This window comes from Zonotrichia leucophrys, chromosome 2 (assembly GCF_028769735.1).
Source record: "Zonotrichia leucophrys gambelii isolate GWCS_2022_RI chromosome 2, RI_Zleu_2.0, whole genome shotgun sequence".
Lineage (NCBI taxonomy): Eukaryota > Metazoa > Chordata > Aves > Passeriformes > Passerellidae > Zonotrichia > Zonotrichia leucophrys.
The window spans coordinates 128,090,400-128,108,940 of record NC_088171.1 but is presented as its reverse complement, the minus strand read 5'-3'; the positions used below and the strand labels follow the sequence as shown (position 1 = coordinate 128,108,940).

Below are 18,541 nucleotides of genomic sequence, written 5' to 3'. Positions count from 1 at the left end.
GGCACACCTTCAGATGCATGATTATTTCATTGCAAAGGTACAAATGCAATTCTACTAAACCTCTCTAACACCATAAGTCATCATGTTCTGCTGAAATTGAGATTTCTGCTCTGAATTCAGACACCTGCCTCTTAGATAATATGTACAATGTATGCTTATTTCAGGGATCATGTCCTTATTCCTTAAAGCAAGTTTATTTCTTTGTCCTTCACATTTTGCATAACAAACCTTTATTATTTGTAAGGAAGTTCACACTAAACCATAACTCCTTCCTTCTTTCTCTTATATCCTGATTTGACATGTCCTACCCACTATGACTTATTTTTAGGAAGGTCTCCTGCAATTGTGTGTCTTAAAAAAAACTAACAAACCTTTGTGCAATGTAATATAATTATATTCCTTTAGAGTGTCTTGTCTGTTTTATTACAACCTTTCTAAAATTCAAATTCAAAATCTAGTGACTCAACTAGTGACTTTTTTGCTTCCTGTGTTTTCCACCCATTTCTTTCCTGCACAAACAGCATAAAAGGTAACTGTGATCTGAAAATAACCTCAATCTTGCAAAAACTTCACTTGCATTTGAGTCTTTTATTTGGTTCTTTGATAAAAGGATGTCACTTGGTCACAAGGAGAAATTAATGCTGGAAACCAAACTCATCTGCTAAATTCTTTTCAGTTTGCACGTAAAAATATCACAAACACTAATTTGTGCTCAGATATTCACAGAGATTAGCTAAATTTTGTTTACTGTAAATGCCTTTTCTCAAAATGTGATTAGGAATCACTGACACTGCTCAGAGCGATGTCTCTTTTTCCCTCCATTGATGACGTGGGGAGTCTTGTCCATCTGAATTCTTAGATAATACCTCAGTTTAGTGAATCCCACATTCTGTTCCCCCAGGTTACTACTCACCAGATAGTGGGTACAGCACATGAACAGAAACCTCAACTGACATATTGACCTGAATGTTGTGCTATAGAACTTCTCTGTATCAAGTCCAAGTGCAACTATGGACATCACCAGGAAGCAAAAGCTAACTAGTGAAATCCCAGTGGAGGATAGAAGGGAAAGAGTTTTAAATATCAGTCTGCTTACCTCTATATACTTTTGGTGACATGGCAAAGGGACAAGACAGTCTTCTCCCTTGTCCTTTCAGAACACACCCCATTCTGGGCAATTGACTTATAGCTGATGTCCTGGAGGAATTCAGTTACCAACTGCTTATTTTCAGAAAATCACAAGGGAGGAAGAAAAGAGATACAGTCAAAAAAACCCCACAAACTGACAAAAGACTTCACAGAAAGCTTCATCACAACTGGAGGAGGATTAAAACTTTTGAATTAAACCAAGATTTATAGGAAATGTGCAGCATTTCCTCAGGACAACCTACACAGCTGAATATCTGGAGATGTATATAGGAGAATAAAACACTCACTTTTCAGAAAGGAAGCAAAACCTCATCCCAACAGAAAAAGCCATGATTTGATCTGCAGTGAGTATTTAATATATAAACTTCACTGAAACAGTATTTGTGTCCCAACCTGAACTTGATTTCCCTGGACTGAATCCAAGCTTTGGCATGAGTTCATGCTTTGACATTCAGACAGAAAGTGAACACATAATACAGTAACTAATTCCAGCATCCGCTCCAGGAACCTGTTTTGAAAGAAGAGTTATCAGCAACACTTGCTGAACTTGTACTGAAAATGAACTCTGGAAACAAAATAAGCCCTTGCACCATCTGAAGCTCAGTCATCCCTCCCTAATGTTTCAAATGACAAAAAAAGTGTGGTATGTGAAAAAGAATGGTGACAAACTCTTTCCATGTTTAAATAACTTTACACGAGGAGAAAACTTGCCTCACAATAACCTAGATTCTTTAAAGCTGGCAGATGAAAGTGATTTCTTACAGAAAACAAGATAATTCTACAGTAAATATTTCTGACATTTTTTTCAAACTGCCCTAGTATTGTAGCACAGCTAAATCAAGAATGAATTAAACAAAATACTAATTCAAGCTCTCCAGCATAAAAAGAAACAGGGTAATAATGTCTTATCGAAACCCTTAATAAAACCAAACAAAACAAATGCAACCAATCACTCATGCATTACTCAAAAGAAAAATCAATCACTCCCTTTAATATCACTAAGAAAAAAAAATCACTGCAACAAATTCACCTCATACAAATATGAATTTTATTTACAATTTTCAAATTATCAATCAAATCCAACTTCTCAGTTAAATGTGTAGCATTTTTCCTTTAAAACAAATTAAACATTGTGTTCTTTTTACATCTGCAATATGGAGTCCATAGGTACATGCTATTTGGGGCATCTAATGGAACAAATTTAGATCACAAATGGAACAAATTTAGTGTGTTAAACACTGAAGGTATTCTGTGAAGACTCTTTCTTTAAAATTTATCTGCCTCAGGGACAAGCATTTCCACAACCACTTTCTAAAGACAATTAATCAGGAAGGTTTAAAAACCCAGTATTTTATACCAGGACATACTGTTCACATATACTTCAGGGTATGTTACCATGTTCCTATTGCAAAGCTGTCTGCTCTATAAGCAATGCTACTGAAATCAGACTAGAGCTTACCCACAGATTTAGATATTATTCAATGTGAATAAAAATGGCCATTGATGACTTTTACTTGAGTATGTGTAATTATGGGCCAACTTGTACCTGATCTGGTACCAGTGTGATGTGATCTGTTCTGAAACTTGAAACCGCATGGGTTGTTATAATAAAATCTTTTACAATTGTATTGCACATAAGGTTCCTCAAAAGCACAAATCTATGTCATTGCATCCTGAACTCAGAATTTACCTGCTAACTCACATGAAAAAAATCAACCAGATGGTAAAATTGTTTATTTTTCTCATCCCAGTGTCTGTGAATAAAGAGAAGAGGGAGAAGATATATACACTTTGGAATCCATTCAATTATTTGTTCCTTCTGCATGTGATTTGTACTTCAGAGATGAGGATTTAAAAAAAATAAAAAGCCAGACAGACCTTGGATTTATCTTTAAAAGTACCTCAAAAACATAACAAAAATTCAATTTAATTTTGATACATATTAAAATTTTAGTCAGTTCTGCCCGACAGCATAACACGACAGAAATGCACAAGACTTTAAACATGCTTTAAAATGACATTCAACAAAGTATTTAAAATTTAATAAATAGCATACAATCACACACAAATACATTTCATACTGGATCTTTAAGCCTACTAAAAACAGACTGGCAAAGAATAAATAAAACAGTAGTTGACAGTTTTGTTTTTAAAAGGTGTAGTTTCTTGTTGTCACACTAGTAGCCACGTATTAACCTGCTTATCACAAAATTGGAAGTTACGAGCTTTTTTCCTCACTGATCTGTTTTGCTCCAACATGTAATATCATAAAAAGTACACTAAAAGGGTTTTCTTTTGGTTTATTTTAAACAACCAGTCTGCAACCGAGTAAACCAGTTTTTAAATACAATGAATAAATAGGGAATTAGTAAAGCAAATTCAATTGCAACAAAAATGCAACACCCCAAGAAAAGAGCCATGGAAATATATAGCCATTGCAATATTAGACAATAATAGTACTTAAAGTGATAGTGCTTGTGCACTAAGCTCATTAGAGACCTTAATATGATTTTAGTGCAAATCCCTTGAGACCAAACAAGCTTTATAACCTACAGTATTAGGGAAAGATCTATTACCAGTTGGAACTTATTCTGTAGTGTATTTGTACATATTGGATATTTAAAGAACTAACACATATTGTAATATCTTCGGCCCTTTTTTACTTCAAATCAAAAAGACTAATGACTGGGGATTTTACATACTATTTGGCTTGTACCATATTAGATTGCAGTTTAGGAAAGTCAGTGCTAAAAAAGCTTTTGCCATCACTTTATCTATTATGCCTAAATTTCATATATCATTGCATTTTGTACTTCTGAAAGAAAAAGAATACTCCTGAAGAAAGTTTCTCCTCCCTTTAAGTAAGTTCACATTATGATGAAATTCAAGAATATTTAGACAAAGTGTTGAATAAACTCAAAGAAAAGTACATATTTTACAGTAACAATCCTTACCATATTTAGTATATTAAGTTACAAGTATGTTGGCAATAATACAACAGAGTCAGTTCCTAAAGGAAAATAATTCTGTACAAATTCACCTGTTAATATGGGGTTAAACAGGCAGCCACTAAGTCTTGAGCAGCCGTGTTTTGGGTTTGAACTATAGTACCAGGATAAACTAAATTTGAAACTAACGGGGAAAACTTCAGTTTAAAGAGTAATCCAATTATACTGGATACACACATTGTGTATTCAGAGCCATTAAAATGTTCACTCTTATAGTTCCATAATGTCATCCAGTATAAGAAAAGTCTAATCAACCACACAGGCTAAAACAGCTTTAACATAATGTTGTCCTGGATTTTTTAAAACTAAAAACTAATTTTAACTGTGAAGTACAAAACAATGACAGATATTGCTCCAACTTGTACACAATCTTTCCTAAACAATCCGTACCTAGCAGAGTAATAATGCCTCATCGTCACTAGTTTCGTTTTTCACTGTTGCCTCTAAGCAAGTGTCGGGTATCTGGGCAGTGTGTACGATGCCACAGCTCTCACAGGGGCCATCTCGACTGCATGACCTTACACTGTGATGTGCTGCACTGTAAGGCTGTCTAAGCCCTGGTCCTTGATCTGAGCTGAGATCAAGTAGAGGTCTTGAACAGTCATTCATGTCAAAGTCTGATGCTACATCAGAGACTGGAATTAACATTTCAACATCATCATCCTCTTCTCTTCCACTTACCCCATTATCAAGCTGTCTCAAAGGACTTTGGTTCTGATTCACTGAGCTTGATCTCCCTAAAGTAAAGCGTACCCAGCGCAAGCCTTGAGTCATACGGCTTAGTGCACTCGAGAGCTGGTGGCGTGCGGGACTTGTGCTTGGGGGCTCTACACTTGTCACTTCTCTTCCACCATCCGTGCTGCTGCTCTGAGCAGAGGAACTCCCACACGCTCCCACTGGTGCTTCTATTGCTGTTGCAGGAGGGACTTTTTGAGGCAAGGTGGCAGCAACACCACCAACTGCTCCTGCTGTGTCTCTTCTGTCATTTTCTGTGTCTGTATCATCAGATTCAACTGAAAATAAACTTCTGTGAGTATTATTTCTTTCACCTTCTCTACTAGTACTTTGGCTGGCAACATCATCTCCATCTGCCGAGACCAATGCCAACGATCCAGAATGACGTGACCTCGCAAAATTAAAAATTCGATTCCAAATGTTACTTGATCTGCCAGCAATAGGAAGTCTGATTGAGGTAAATCCAAGCTGAGATCGTACTGCCAGCCTGAGGTTTTCCAGAACTGAAGCCTAAATAAGAAGACAAGAAACAATCAAGCACTGATAGTCTGCTGGTATAACTATTATTATGCAAAACAGCATTTAACAAAGTTAAATGCAGAATCTTAAATATTACAAAATGTTGCATCCTTCTTAATAAGGATCTGGCATATGCAGCAAAAGGCTATTTAAAAAGACTATTTAAAAAAGTCATGACAAAAGTCTAGATGCTCTAGAGGAAAAACATAAACAGGCAAATTAAGTGGAAATACATATGCAAAGGCGATAAAAGAGCAATGACTTCAATACAAGGTATATTTCTGCCCTAAAAAATGATCTCTAAATAAAGACAATATGAAAACAAGGCACTATAGTCTGGATATGGAACACAGATTAAAGAAAAATACAACCACAGCCAGTAGAGCACGCACACAAAATCTGTTACAGTCTTACCAAAAAGATAGTCACTGTGGATTTTACAGTACAGCACAGAGAAATGTGTCTCAAAAAGTTTAGGATTTGTAAACAAAGTCTTCCAGAAAGATTTAACAAAGGTGGCCACCTTCTTTATCCACTACCATAGGGCTTCCTCAAAGGGACTATATTAAGTATCTTCTCCAGCAGAGGCTTATAGTTTGAATTTTTTCCTCCCTTTCTGATGTAATCAGTTAATTCCAGTTCCAAAATGCTTTAATGCTTCTGTTTAAATAAAATTACCTTATGTGTTCTAAACTATAAATTTCCCAAATTCAGTATACATTTTCTAGTTATCCAGCTACAGAAGAATGCATACCTGAATTTTCCTGTTTAAAATCTTGTACAACTATTCAACTGTAAGGTAACATAAGCATAAGAACACAAACTCCTTTATCTTGGAGATCCCTGACTCTAACTTAGAGAAAGCACTGCCTCAGCTAATAAGATCTTCCAGGTGCCCATCATTCTAAAAATATTCACAAATGTGTTTAATTTAGAGGATAAAGCCCATATTCACGACTTTTCATTAAGATTATGGCAAAAAAATTAGAATATTCTTCAGAAGAGTCATTCCCTGATTAAACCCTTAACATACATGCATGTACTTCCCTTAATTTATAAAAACTGAAATTTAGTGTTCTCATGCTGTCACCTTCATCTCTCTTCCACCATCCTTCAGACAGTGCTTCTTCAGGAAGCACTGGTTTGTTCCAAGTTATCTGTACTAGAGGACTTACACATCTGGGCATGACAACTGCATTGTCTCCAGAGACTTTCCTAAGCTAACCCTACCTCAAGAGACTTGTGAACACAGATCCATCATAAACCAGTGAAGGTTAATTTTTTTGGAAAAGAGGACAGCAAGACAAATTTGTAAAAGTACAGAACTGGTTTGAAACAGGAACATACTGATCTTTATTATAACCACAGTAATCTACTGAAAAAGAACAAGGGATTCTACAGTGTTCACTACAGACAATTATTAGATTCATTAACGAAGTTCAGTGCTAATTTAGCTATCCAAAAAATCTTTACAATGTTTCCTTAAAGCTTCTCATGCAAATTGCAATTTATTTTCCTCTTTTCCTCTAATCTTTTGTGGCAGATCCCAGCTGCTTGTGAACATGTGAGCATGAAAGAACATGCAATAGTAATGCAATCTTTTCTTACCATAAACTTTGCTGTATTAACTGCAACACAATATAATTAATGCCAACTCTAATAGAACACACCAGGATTCCCAGACTAAGACTTCTATTTCTCTCAAGAGCTTTATAACTGTAAGACATTTTTTAACTCCTTGAAAAGCTTTTTGAGAGAAACTCATTTATCAACCAAGTAAGAAATGCACTAATCATCCATCTCTGAATCTGGGTGACTAGAAACTATTGACTGCCATTTACTAGCTTTTGCTTTATTACTCATTCATGGTAATTTTATATGATATGACATCCTGTCTTTCCCCATCATCTTGTTATGCACAGCAAGCATGAACATACCTACACACTGTGCATGTGAACTACCATTCCACATTAGAAGTCTAGGTCTTCTTTCCCAAATTGCAAAGTGCCATCTTGCAATCTTTATTTTCACAACAGTAACACAGAATATACAATTAGATCTGCCAATCTATTATTTTTCATGCAAGAGGGGGTTCTATAGTGTGCATTACTGGCATTGCCAACAAAAGAAAGCCTGCAGAAGAAACTGTGGTGTTACTGTACCATTGATTTTGTTCAAGGGCTAATCATTTGTATAACACTATTGACTTGAAAGGAGAAAAAGGAAATGCTAAAGAGAAAAAGGAAGCAGATGAAAGTTAAAATATTTTTATTTCAGTCTCCCTAAAATACAAGGGGTCTGCCTGGTACTTTAAATCTTACCTGATTTGGGGAACAAACAGGGAAATCTTCAACTGGTGGAATTAAACCCTGGGCAATTAATTGTCCATAGGATGGAGGAGCTTCTCTTCTTAACAGCTCAGCCTCAACCCTTGACAAATGAGTTTCAAATGACCTTTCAAAGAGAAAAGAAATTCCCGAATACATAAGACACTGATTTATATATATACACATATATATATATATGAATGAATGAAAGTACATCAGACTATTATAATCTGAAATAAAAACTTCAGAAGATGAAGTTTTGCTAATTTAATTGAAATTTAATTGGCAAAGAATATAAAGGCATTCCTGTGAGTCTGTCCAGCTGAAATGAGAGCAAAAACACAAACCTAACAATAAATTTCTTTAAAATAAACAAACCAGCCCAAACCCATGAGCTAAATATAAAAAGCACCACAAGTAACACCTGTATTATTGTAAAGGACTGAAGGATATGTAATCCTGGTGTGAACCAGCCTACAAAAGAAGAAACATGCTGTTATATACAGAACTGTGATACCAATTGCAAATTCATTAACTGCAGTTTCCCCAAACTTCCTTTCTGGTAACACCATCTGGAGCTTTAACCCTCTATAGCGAAGTGATCAGGATACTTCTATCCCCTTTTCTTCACTGGGGTAGTAGTCAGTCCCTGGAACAGGCTCCCCAGAAAATTGGCTCCCCAGCCTCCAGAGTTCAAGGAGCATCTGGACAATGCTCAGCCATAGGTCCTAGCAAGTTTTAGCTTCAGATATCCTGCAAGAAGTACGGAGTTGGACTTCATATTCCTTATGGGTCCCTTCCAATCTGATAAAGTCTATGATTAACAAACCTCTTTTTACTATCAAAGGAGCAATGTCTTTACAAATCACGTGCAACAATATCTGTATGGCAACAAAACTGCTTCAAGTACAAACAGAAGAAAACACCCCAATATTTAATAGAGCTGAGTTCTACTTACCTTCGCTCAAACATCCTGAGTGAGTACAATTTACAAGTACATCCCAGTGCGATGACAAGCAGCAATCCACAAATAAGACTCCCAATGACAGCTGCAGTTATCACTCTAGTGGGCACAATGACTGGGCAATTCTCTTCGTCACTGCCATCGCCACAGTCATCTTGAGAATCACAAACCCAGCTCTCAAACACACAGCGGTTGTTTTTACAGTGAAAATTGCCTGGCTGACAGAAGAAACAATTCTTTTCATCCGAACCATTAGGGCAATGATTCTGGTAGTTGCAGCGATCTGAACGAGGGTAGCAAACACCATTTCGAGAGCAGGGAAACTCATCTCTTTGGCACATGGTGCAGTTGGTTTCATCCCTTCCATTTGGACAGTGCCAGTAGCCGTCACAGCGTTGCTGCTCTGTGTAGCACCCCCAATTCCCTCCGCATGGGATTTCCCAGGGCAAACAGAAGCCATCAACTTGATACGTTGCATTGAACCCTCTTGCAGCATTCACTTTGTCAGCACAAAAATGAACTCTTATTTGTCCTGAGGATGAAACAACTGTGAGGGGAGCATGAGAGTCAAATGCTGTCAGTACCCGCAACAGTCTCCGTGGATTCTCCTCCAATCCATCATATATTTTGACATAGTCTCCGTAACCTGTACCATCAAGTTTAAAATCGGTGAATCGCAAAATTACTTTGCGATGATCACCAGTGTCTATCAGCCAGGTGCAGTTGCTGCCAGGTGGGTAGAAGTCAGGATAGTTGGGAGAACTGAAAGTACCATAAAAGTATTTTAACCACTGTCCACATGTTGGCACATCACAGTCTATTTCATCTCCCAGGTCAAGACAATCAATGTTACCATCACATTTTAAAGATTCTGGAAGGCAAGTGTAAAGCTTGGTGAAGCGGGAAAGACACTGGAATTGATCGGGTGCACAAGGCTGAAAGGAAGCAGCTGTCGGAGGATTAGCTTTGGCACAGATTTCCTCGTCCGAGTTGTCTCCACATTCATCCATATTGTTACATTTCCAACTTTCTGGAATACACTTCCCATTAGCACAATGAAACTGGTCACAATCACAACTTGGTTCATCAGATTTCCCTGTAAGTTAAAAAAAATATTTCCTTAGAGTTTAGCCCTTTATGGTTTGTGTTGTGTTTATTTGCTGCACCAGGTACTCCAGAAGGGCAAAGCAAATGTCTGAAGTGCCTTTAAACCATGGCAACTTTTAGCAAATTCAAGACAAAACAGGTTTTTCAAGTCAAAATTCCATCAACACATCAGCATGGACTTTATCCTTAGCTGATTTCAGTCAAATAACTTTAACCCAAGCAAGAAAACAATGCTCATTTATAGCTATTGAGAAATCTGACTTCAAATATGTTAAACGTAAGTTAGAAAAACACTCTGTCATCTATCACTCAAAATACAGAAACATTTTGTGCTGCAGTACTGGTTATCACCTCAAATTCTTTCCCAGAAAAGCAGAGAGACTGTCTCCTACTTTTGGAGGTTCCTACTTTGTACCAAAGGATCTAAGGCAAGAGAGAAGCTGACAGCTAAAGATTACATATTATCACCAACCACAAAAAGAAACCTCTGCCCTCTCCTGTTCCCACTGTTTGTTCCTGTCTCTCCTGCAGCAACTAAGATGGGAGTGCAGCAAATGCAAAAACACAGGCATGCCTTTACTTATTAAAGTTCCAGCTATGTTGAATACAGAAGCATACCTGGAATCCAAGTTATTTCAACTCTGCAACAATTCAGCTGAGTCAAACACTGCTGCATAATTTTCAGTTATTTCTACAAACCACAGTACAGACTGTAAAATTTGCTACAAAACAAACTGTCATGGTCAAAATATTTAAAACAAGTCTGCAATGCAGATGGTCCTACACAACAGTAATTCAGAAAATAAACTAGACAAAGATACATTCATTCTAAGGAACACTTTACCTAAAGTTTTAATAAGGAAACAGGAAAGGCAGCATGATAAACTCACTGAATCCTAATGCCCATGAAGAAGCATGTTTTATCTTTTTTTACAAGGGAACAATTCAGATTGGAATGGAGGCCATCTAATAAAATCATCTGCTCAAAACAGGGTCAAATGGTGTTTGATTAGGCTCTTCAGGGCCTTCTCCAATCAAGTATTTTTAAAGTTCCAGTGCTTTGCTATACAACATGATAAAAGTTTTCACAGCTAGCTTGAGTTTTTCTTGCTGGAACTAATCTGCTGTGATAGGTCAAGTCATATCACACTTTTGTTCTCTTTTTTTTTTTTTCTTTCTTTAATACTTAGAAAGCATTGAAAATAAATACACTAGCTTAAAATAATAATTTTTCTTTAGACAAGTACAACACAGTTTTAAAATTTCACAAATGCTTAGGCTTTTAAAAAGTGAATGCATGGTAAAATGAAATCATCAAGAGTGGTAAATGTTTTATGTACTGCTGAAGAATGTTTAAGTCTACAAATTTGCTTTCAGAGACTGAAGAATGAAAGGAGAGCAAAATGTATGTGTTGTCAGTGACTAATTTTCAGAATATGTTCATTTCACACCAAAAAAATCCAAAGAACAGATGCAGTATAAAGGATACCATCTTCTTGTTCTGTTATAGATATGTAAGTATTTATAGTACATTCAGACATACATATGGTTGACAATATTAGCATGGCAAAGTTGGAACCTTGACCTTGAATTTAGAACCTGTAGAACTGAACTGCCAGACTAGTCCTACCTAAATTGGTTGACTAAGCTCTATAGCTGGAGGTAATAGAATAGTAGGTAGGAGGTAGTAGAATAAGAGGTAGGAGAAGATGCATCATTGAACCTCATGTTCAACCTTCCAGTACTGATTATAATCTAGCTCAGTCCTTATGCATTGCAGAACCTGGAAGAGGTTGAGAAGAAAGCTGTAACACAGAGTTATAAATATTGGGATGGGAATATTGCAGTAACAAAACAAATACAATTTCAACCCAAGCTCTTCCTTCAACAAGCTTTTAAACATCCCAGAAAAGAGCAGGGATACTTGATCTCGGTTTAGCATTTTTAATCACCAATCCTGCAATCCTTACATGAAGAAAATTTACCAATGAATCAAAAATTAGAGTCTTAAAAAGATAAGAGACGTACTAAATACGTACTAACTTTGGGAGCTGTACCACAAAAGACTTCAGGATAGCACAAGATGATTAGCAGCACCTATACACAGTTGTAGCCAAAGGACTAACACAATTCTTCCCTGCGTTTATAGGGGCCATTGACCTCTTAGTGCATTAAGTAACTTTATTTTCCACTCTACATCACCATTAGGAAACTCTATCTCATTTCAACTCCTGTAATTTAAAAGGCTGATAAATAAGTAGTGGGAGGAGGATAGAGGGAAGAAAGACAAATAAAAGTGGCCCAAAATTTACTTTCTAGTCCAGTACCCTTACTACCTGTAAAGCTTTTTTCTTTCCTATTACTGGTTTAAGTTAAATATGAATATTTACCTATTATTTTTTTTTAAGCAAGAATTAATTCAAACAATTCACAAGATCTGTGTTTCACATCAGATGCTAAACATGGGGCTCCCTAATGATCACTTTTGTACTTGGAATCTGTAGTGTTTTGATCATTCCAGCACAGATAGGCCTCACTTGCATCCAAGTAACTGATGTATTATTTTTTTCCCCCTTTTTCTACGATGACTTGCCAACTTTGAGAGTAGCCTTAAAAACACTGAATCAAATAATCTATTGAGGTGTTAATCTGAGCACTACTGCATGATGCTGATGAGAAGAAACCAAACATAATGGCATAGTTGAATGCATAGCAAATGCATTAGCATTTCAGGAGCCTTTTTTGACACTAAAAAGCAGAAATGACCAGATGATTATTAAAGCAACTGTCAACTCTTCCCCCATGTACAGGTTAGTTTAAAACATAAAAAAACCACTCTGATCACTGAGACACTATACTTACACCTCAACTGTGAAATACTTCCTAAGTATTGTATCAAACATAGGGAGCAAACTCAAGCCAAAGTTTCAGCAAGCTTGCTTGCTAAAAAATTAACAAATGTCCCCAAAATAAAACTTATTTCTTTAGAAAAAGACATTTATAAACATAGGATTAAAGTCTTAAGCACTCTAATCTACAACACAAAATAGAAGATATCAATTAATAGAAAAAACTGCTTGTTACTGGAAATGTTAGAGCTTCTTCCAAGAGGGGTTACATAATGTAATTGTCTCAAGGTCAGAGAAAAAGAGAGGAAAGGATTTGGAAAGAGGAAAAATTCTACAAAGCCCATGGCTTAACTTCCCTACCCATTCCACACTTTTATCCAAGGTATCTTTCCTTCTCAAAGCCCCTCAGGAAGGAATGCTGCCTTTCCTCTGCACCTGCTCCAAGAGGGAGGTGAAAAGGGCAGAAGCTGATGCCTGACACAGGTAGCAGTGCTCCCCTGGCCACTGGCAGAAATGGCAGCACAGGATGTCTGACTGGCCAGGGGCTTCTTCCCTGCTCCCTGAAATGTTTTTGGTGAGACAGTGCACAAAACCCAGGTAGAACACTGCCCTGAAAGCTGGGCCACAAACCAGTCTCAAACTATTACTACTGATAAGTAGTTCTTATCACATCCTGTAATTACATAAGAAAAATTTTGCATGTACAGAACCATGTCTGCACTTGGTTGGAATCTATCAATGGGGAGGAGTTTTTTTAGATTTATTTTTTAAAAGATAGTATGCCTTCTGGAGATGGGAAAAATGATGCAAATTCTGTGAGAAATGTCAAAACAAAAAAATCCTGCCATTTATTTCCTCTCTCACTGTATTTATGATACTCAGAAGTTTACCCAACTTCTTCAATAAATTAATTTTTTGTCTGGTGAAAACATTTCAAATCTTACTATGTTTAAAGAACTTCCAGGTGCCTACAACAACTGGCTAACCTTTTCTTTCCAAATACTATTCAATGTGCTTATTGTTACTCCTACTTTGAATATTCACATTGTGCATGGGATCAAAATACATTACCTAATCTGTATTTTCTCTGATTTCAATAGACCTTGAGGTGACTACAGGAAAGACCCGTAGTCAGTACTGCACTCTGTTAATTCTGGAGGAAGTGATGGAGAAAGTAATTCTTGGAACAGGAAAGAAAAAGTGAAACCATAAAATTATACAAGGTATCATTTGAAACATACCAGCAAAGTAGGCTAATCTGAAGCCTTTTCTGGAGATGCTATCATCTGAATGAAACCTTATCCAAACATGATCCTGTGAAGAGATGTATGGTGAGGGAATGGAAGAGCCACATGCTCTATAGCCTTCAACGTTCTTGTAGCTTCCAATTGTTAACCAATCTGAGCTGCATCGTCGAGATCCCTGAACATCAAAATCTTGAAAGCTGAAAAAGAGAAAAGGTCAAAATTGCTACTGAACTGAATATAACAGAAACAAGATGCTAAATGAAAATTAGCTTGAAGTTCTTTTTGAAATAAATACTTCTTCTTCTGAAATAAAAAGAGTAGCTTCTCTCCACCCATGTAGAAATAGGGTTTAACCTTGTGCTGATACTTTTATATTATGAGGTCAGCAAGGATCTATTATGTCTAACAAAATATTGCACCCACCACTTAAAGAAATACAATTTTGCTACAAAAACACACACTGTCTTAATCTAAAATTCTGGTAATGAAATTGTCCTTATGTGTCCCATTTAATGACTTTCATACACTACTAAGTGATTTTAACTCAATTTTCACCAGAATTTTAGCTAATGCTACACTTATGGCAGTAGCATGATTTGAAATTATAAATACATCTAAATTGTTCAAAATTATGTTTTCAGATAAGACTTTCTCCCAGCTGCACTACTTGGCTATCCCAGCATTATGTCATGGACTGCCATGGTATGGCAGCACTCGGTCAAGACAAGCTGCCATGGTAATGACGCGTGAGGAGGAGACTGCAAAACAGGTCTGTACAGACAACAGAGCACTATCAGAACTGAAATGTGGGATGTATGAGTGGAAGAAAACAACATGAAAGAAAAAAAGAGTTTTACTAAAAATAAACAGTATGAAAACTTTAGAAAGCATTCTAGTAGCTGAACAGTTTTACCTACTGTACACTGCATTTATGCCAGTCAAATATTTAGTAGAAAGACTGTTTAAATTAAGAGGCAGAATTTAAACAAGTAACTGATGTCAAAGTAAATACTTCATAATGAAGAGCAGTTTCTTAGGTCAGCAAGTCTGAACTGGAAACTGAAAAAAATATGCAGGTAATGCAGTTTCATAATCAAGTCTATGAAGCACTACTAATTTGTATGTTGATGCTAAAAGAAATCAGTAGTCAAAAATGAACTCATGAGAACTTGAATCCACAAGTTTTTTTCATTACTACTCTAGAAAAGTTACAAGATATGTGAAACTGTGAGGAACTCCCTGCATTAAAATTCAGCCTTTCCTAAGCTGCTATCTATTGACTTGCTATTTGTCTCTAACGTTTTTAAACACATCAAGAAACCTCAGAGCAATGAAGCATTACAGCATTTAGTCACATTTACTTACATACTTTTTAATGAAAAATTCCTATGTTTCAGACACACAGAAAAAATGCAATTAAATGAGCACACCAAAATTTTTTCTAGTCAGTGATTGTCCAGCTAAAAACAAATGCTACATGACTGTGTGCAGGCAAATCAGATAAAAAGAAAGGCAAAACCCCAACAGAACTGAAATCCTTCACTTACAGGAAGGAAGAGAAAACTGGTATGTGTACAAGTGGCAGCTAAAAATGTCTGGTTAGTACTTCTTCCACCCACAATGGATATTACAGGAGCACTGTTACCTTATAGTAATGATCTCCCCTGGGTTGGCATGGATGTACCAGCTACAGTTAATTCGGGCAGGATACTCAGAGGGCCACCCTGGACTTGTGATTGTCCCGCTTGGTGATCGAATTTGTTCTGGAATATCTCCACAAGCTAAAAAAGACATATATATTGAAAGCATCTTGATTAATTCATTTTTTAAAAAAGCCAGTAGGACAAAAAACCCCGTCCAACCAATCATCACCTAATCAGGGAGAACAGAGTGAGTTAGATGACATACCAATTAAAAGACCCACAACTTCTAAAGGAATTTGTAATGGAACACGGCGGCCAAAAGATGTTTTCCAATGCTGCCAGTGCAGCAGTTTGCACTTATGTCAATTACCATTACAGATTAAAAAAGATTATTCTATGTGAACTTTTATAACTTTATTAGGTTAAAGATTTTTTTATTTTAAAATTTATTTTTAGTCTTTATAAAGATTCAGTTCAATTTAACCATGCATCAACACCTTTTACTGACAAGTGTATTAGAAGGTGAAAAACAAATTAAAGCTAAATAATCAAGCAGATGGGATTTCCTCTCTTGGGCAGACCCAGTGTTTGACCATCAATTAAATATCTTCCCCCTTCCAGCTCTTGGCATGGAAATGATCTCCATACATGATTCCAAATGCTTGAAAGGAAAAGAGCACTTACTGCAGCAGAGAGACCTGCACAACTACATTTCTGATAATGGACTAGAAAGCTTACATTTATAGGTGTAATTATATGCAACTGAAATAGCTCAGTCATTTGTACTCTTACTTTATTATAGGTGTAGCTTCCTGCACTGGCCTTAACTCAGCTGCTGCTCCTTCCACAGCTGGAGTGTTCTTAATTCTTCTGATTTTATTTCAAGTACATACTTACACTTTGTGGATTTTTTTTCCTGTTTTGCCCCCCTCTTAACAGCCTCATATCCAACACCTGTCATAGAGCATATACACAACCTTCACATAAATAGAAAGGCTGGAATACTCTCACTGCAGAGCTTCAAATTATGAGGAAGCCTCAGTGGAGAGAAAACACATTAAAAATAACTACCCTCTGTGTTTTTATTTTTCAATTTTATCACTGATAGTCCAAAATCTGCCAAGCTGCCAAACTTACTGGTAGCCCAGTATTGTCTGATCATCAAAACCTTTAAGAATTCCTGTTTGATTAAAATATTCAATCAGAACTGATGAATAAACAAATATGATGAAGAATGAACTGCATTTATAACAGTGGAAAAGTTGCAATAATGTAATGTGTGGACAGGTTACTTTTTTCTATTTGTATACATAATCAAATAGATTTGTATACATAATCAATAATTATTTAGCTTTTAAAATAATTTTGCAGTACTATAGGGACCTGAAATTATAATAAGTTATAATATTAAATTATTATTAAAGTACTTCTGTATGGAATAACAAATACATTTTAAAATATATTTTAGAAGGACTAAAAGACAAAAATGCTGAGTTATGTCTGAATTTTCTAAATTAATTTAAATACCACAGCAAAAACTCAGGAAATTTTCTATTTTCCTGTATATCTGTAAGAGAAAAATGCTTTAAATATTTTTTCACATGCTTTCACATGTTTTTAGAGCTTTAGTCATACTTCACAGTTAAGTATTAACATACCTTAACTGTAGGACACAGGAGCTGCCCTAATATCTTGGGATGAAAGTCACAAAATACAGAAAGATATTATTTAATTTGAATATGCAATCATTCTTTCTTTTTAACTTTTGAGCAAACCCTATAGGTGGTGCTCTAACACCATGATAATTTGGAACACAGCTCCTGTGTAAGGATCTTTTGATACTTAACATTTGTTCAGGCAATAAATGTAAGGACTTGAAAGAAAAGCTGGTTATTCAGTTGTTAAAAGTAAAATAGCAGTTTTAACAAAACCAAAAAACATACAGAACAAAAACACACAAAAAAGTAGAAGAATGCGTAAGACATTTTATACCAAGCTTGTAAATGCTGGCAACAAATCCATATACTACTTGGTTACTACTGAAATAGTCCCCAACTTCAAAGAAGTTGCCTAAAAGTAAAATTTACACTACAACATACACATGCTATCAGATATTTCCAAACTGACGGACAAAATTTTGTAACTGAGAACTTCTAAAAAAGCCATTAAGTTTACCTGACAAAGGAAACTTTGCACTAAAATACATTTAAAAAAATCCATTCAACATGGGCTTATTCAGTTTTACAGCATTCACCTCCAAAAACATTTACATGCTAAACCCTACAGCACTACAAACAGTAATGTATTTCTACACAAGTGTGAATGGAAGAAATTTCACATGGAAATCCTGTACAACCAAGGTAGTACTTCCAGAGCACATGAAAGCTTCCAGTTTTACTCAAACTCAGGATTTTTTTGTCCTTTGCAGAAACAACCTTATCCCTGTAATTTCTACATGCTTTTATTAAGATGTCTTTTTCTCTGTTTGCAGTAAAGCTCACACTACTGAGCTGAGAGCAAAAGATGATCATTTGCAACAGCACCCAACATGGGGAGAGAGAAGCAGACTATGGAGGGCACAAGGAAGCAAGAATGACCACAGGCACAGTAACACAAGGTGAACAAAACTGTACAAGTACTGTAGAGGAGAAAACACTGAAGAAAGTATTCCTGTGACAGTGGGGAGTCAAAAAAAGGGAAGGGACTTGAAAAGCCAATTACAGCTTTCTTAACTTCAAGTTGGCTAGACACGCTAAACACATTTACATACTTGATATATATTCATGCACTAAAAATCTCTTACTTATTACTCAAGAGACAACAGAAATCTGTTTGCTTAAAAAGTGTATAAAGGTCAAGATAACTGTGCAGAAACTGCACTTCAGAAGTGCAGTCTTTTTGAGAGAGAATAATTTCTCAGATAAATTTTTTAAATCAAGGATAACCTTCTGAAATAGAACAGCTTTAAAGGAATATACTTTCTAAAGATAATA

General features: G+C 36.0%; 1 protein-coding gene across 1 annotated transcript in view; it reads right to left on the bottom strand.

Moving 5' to 3' along the window:
* Positions 1–2,174: 2,174 nt before the first annotated feature.
* LRP12 (LDL receptor related protein 12) overlaps positions 2,175–18,541 on the bottom strand; it is a 49,315-nt gene continuing 32,948 nt past the window's right edge. The window contains exons 3-7 of the mRNA XM_064706333.1: positions 15,551–15,686; positions 13,900–14,102; positions 8,697–9,798; positions 7,733–7,865; positions 2,175–5,402 (exon numbers count right to left, since the gene is read on the bottom strand). Coding sequence (XP_064562403.1) covers positions 4,548–5,402; positions 7,733–7,865; positions 8,697–9,798; positions 13,900–14,102; positions 15,551–15,686 — 2,429 coding nt within the window. The 3' untranslated portion in view covers positions 2,175–4,547. The remainder of the gene's footprint in view (positions 5,403–7,732; positions 7,866–8,696; positions 9,799–13,899; positions 14,103–15,550; positions 15,687–18,541) is intronic.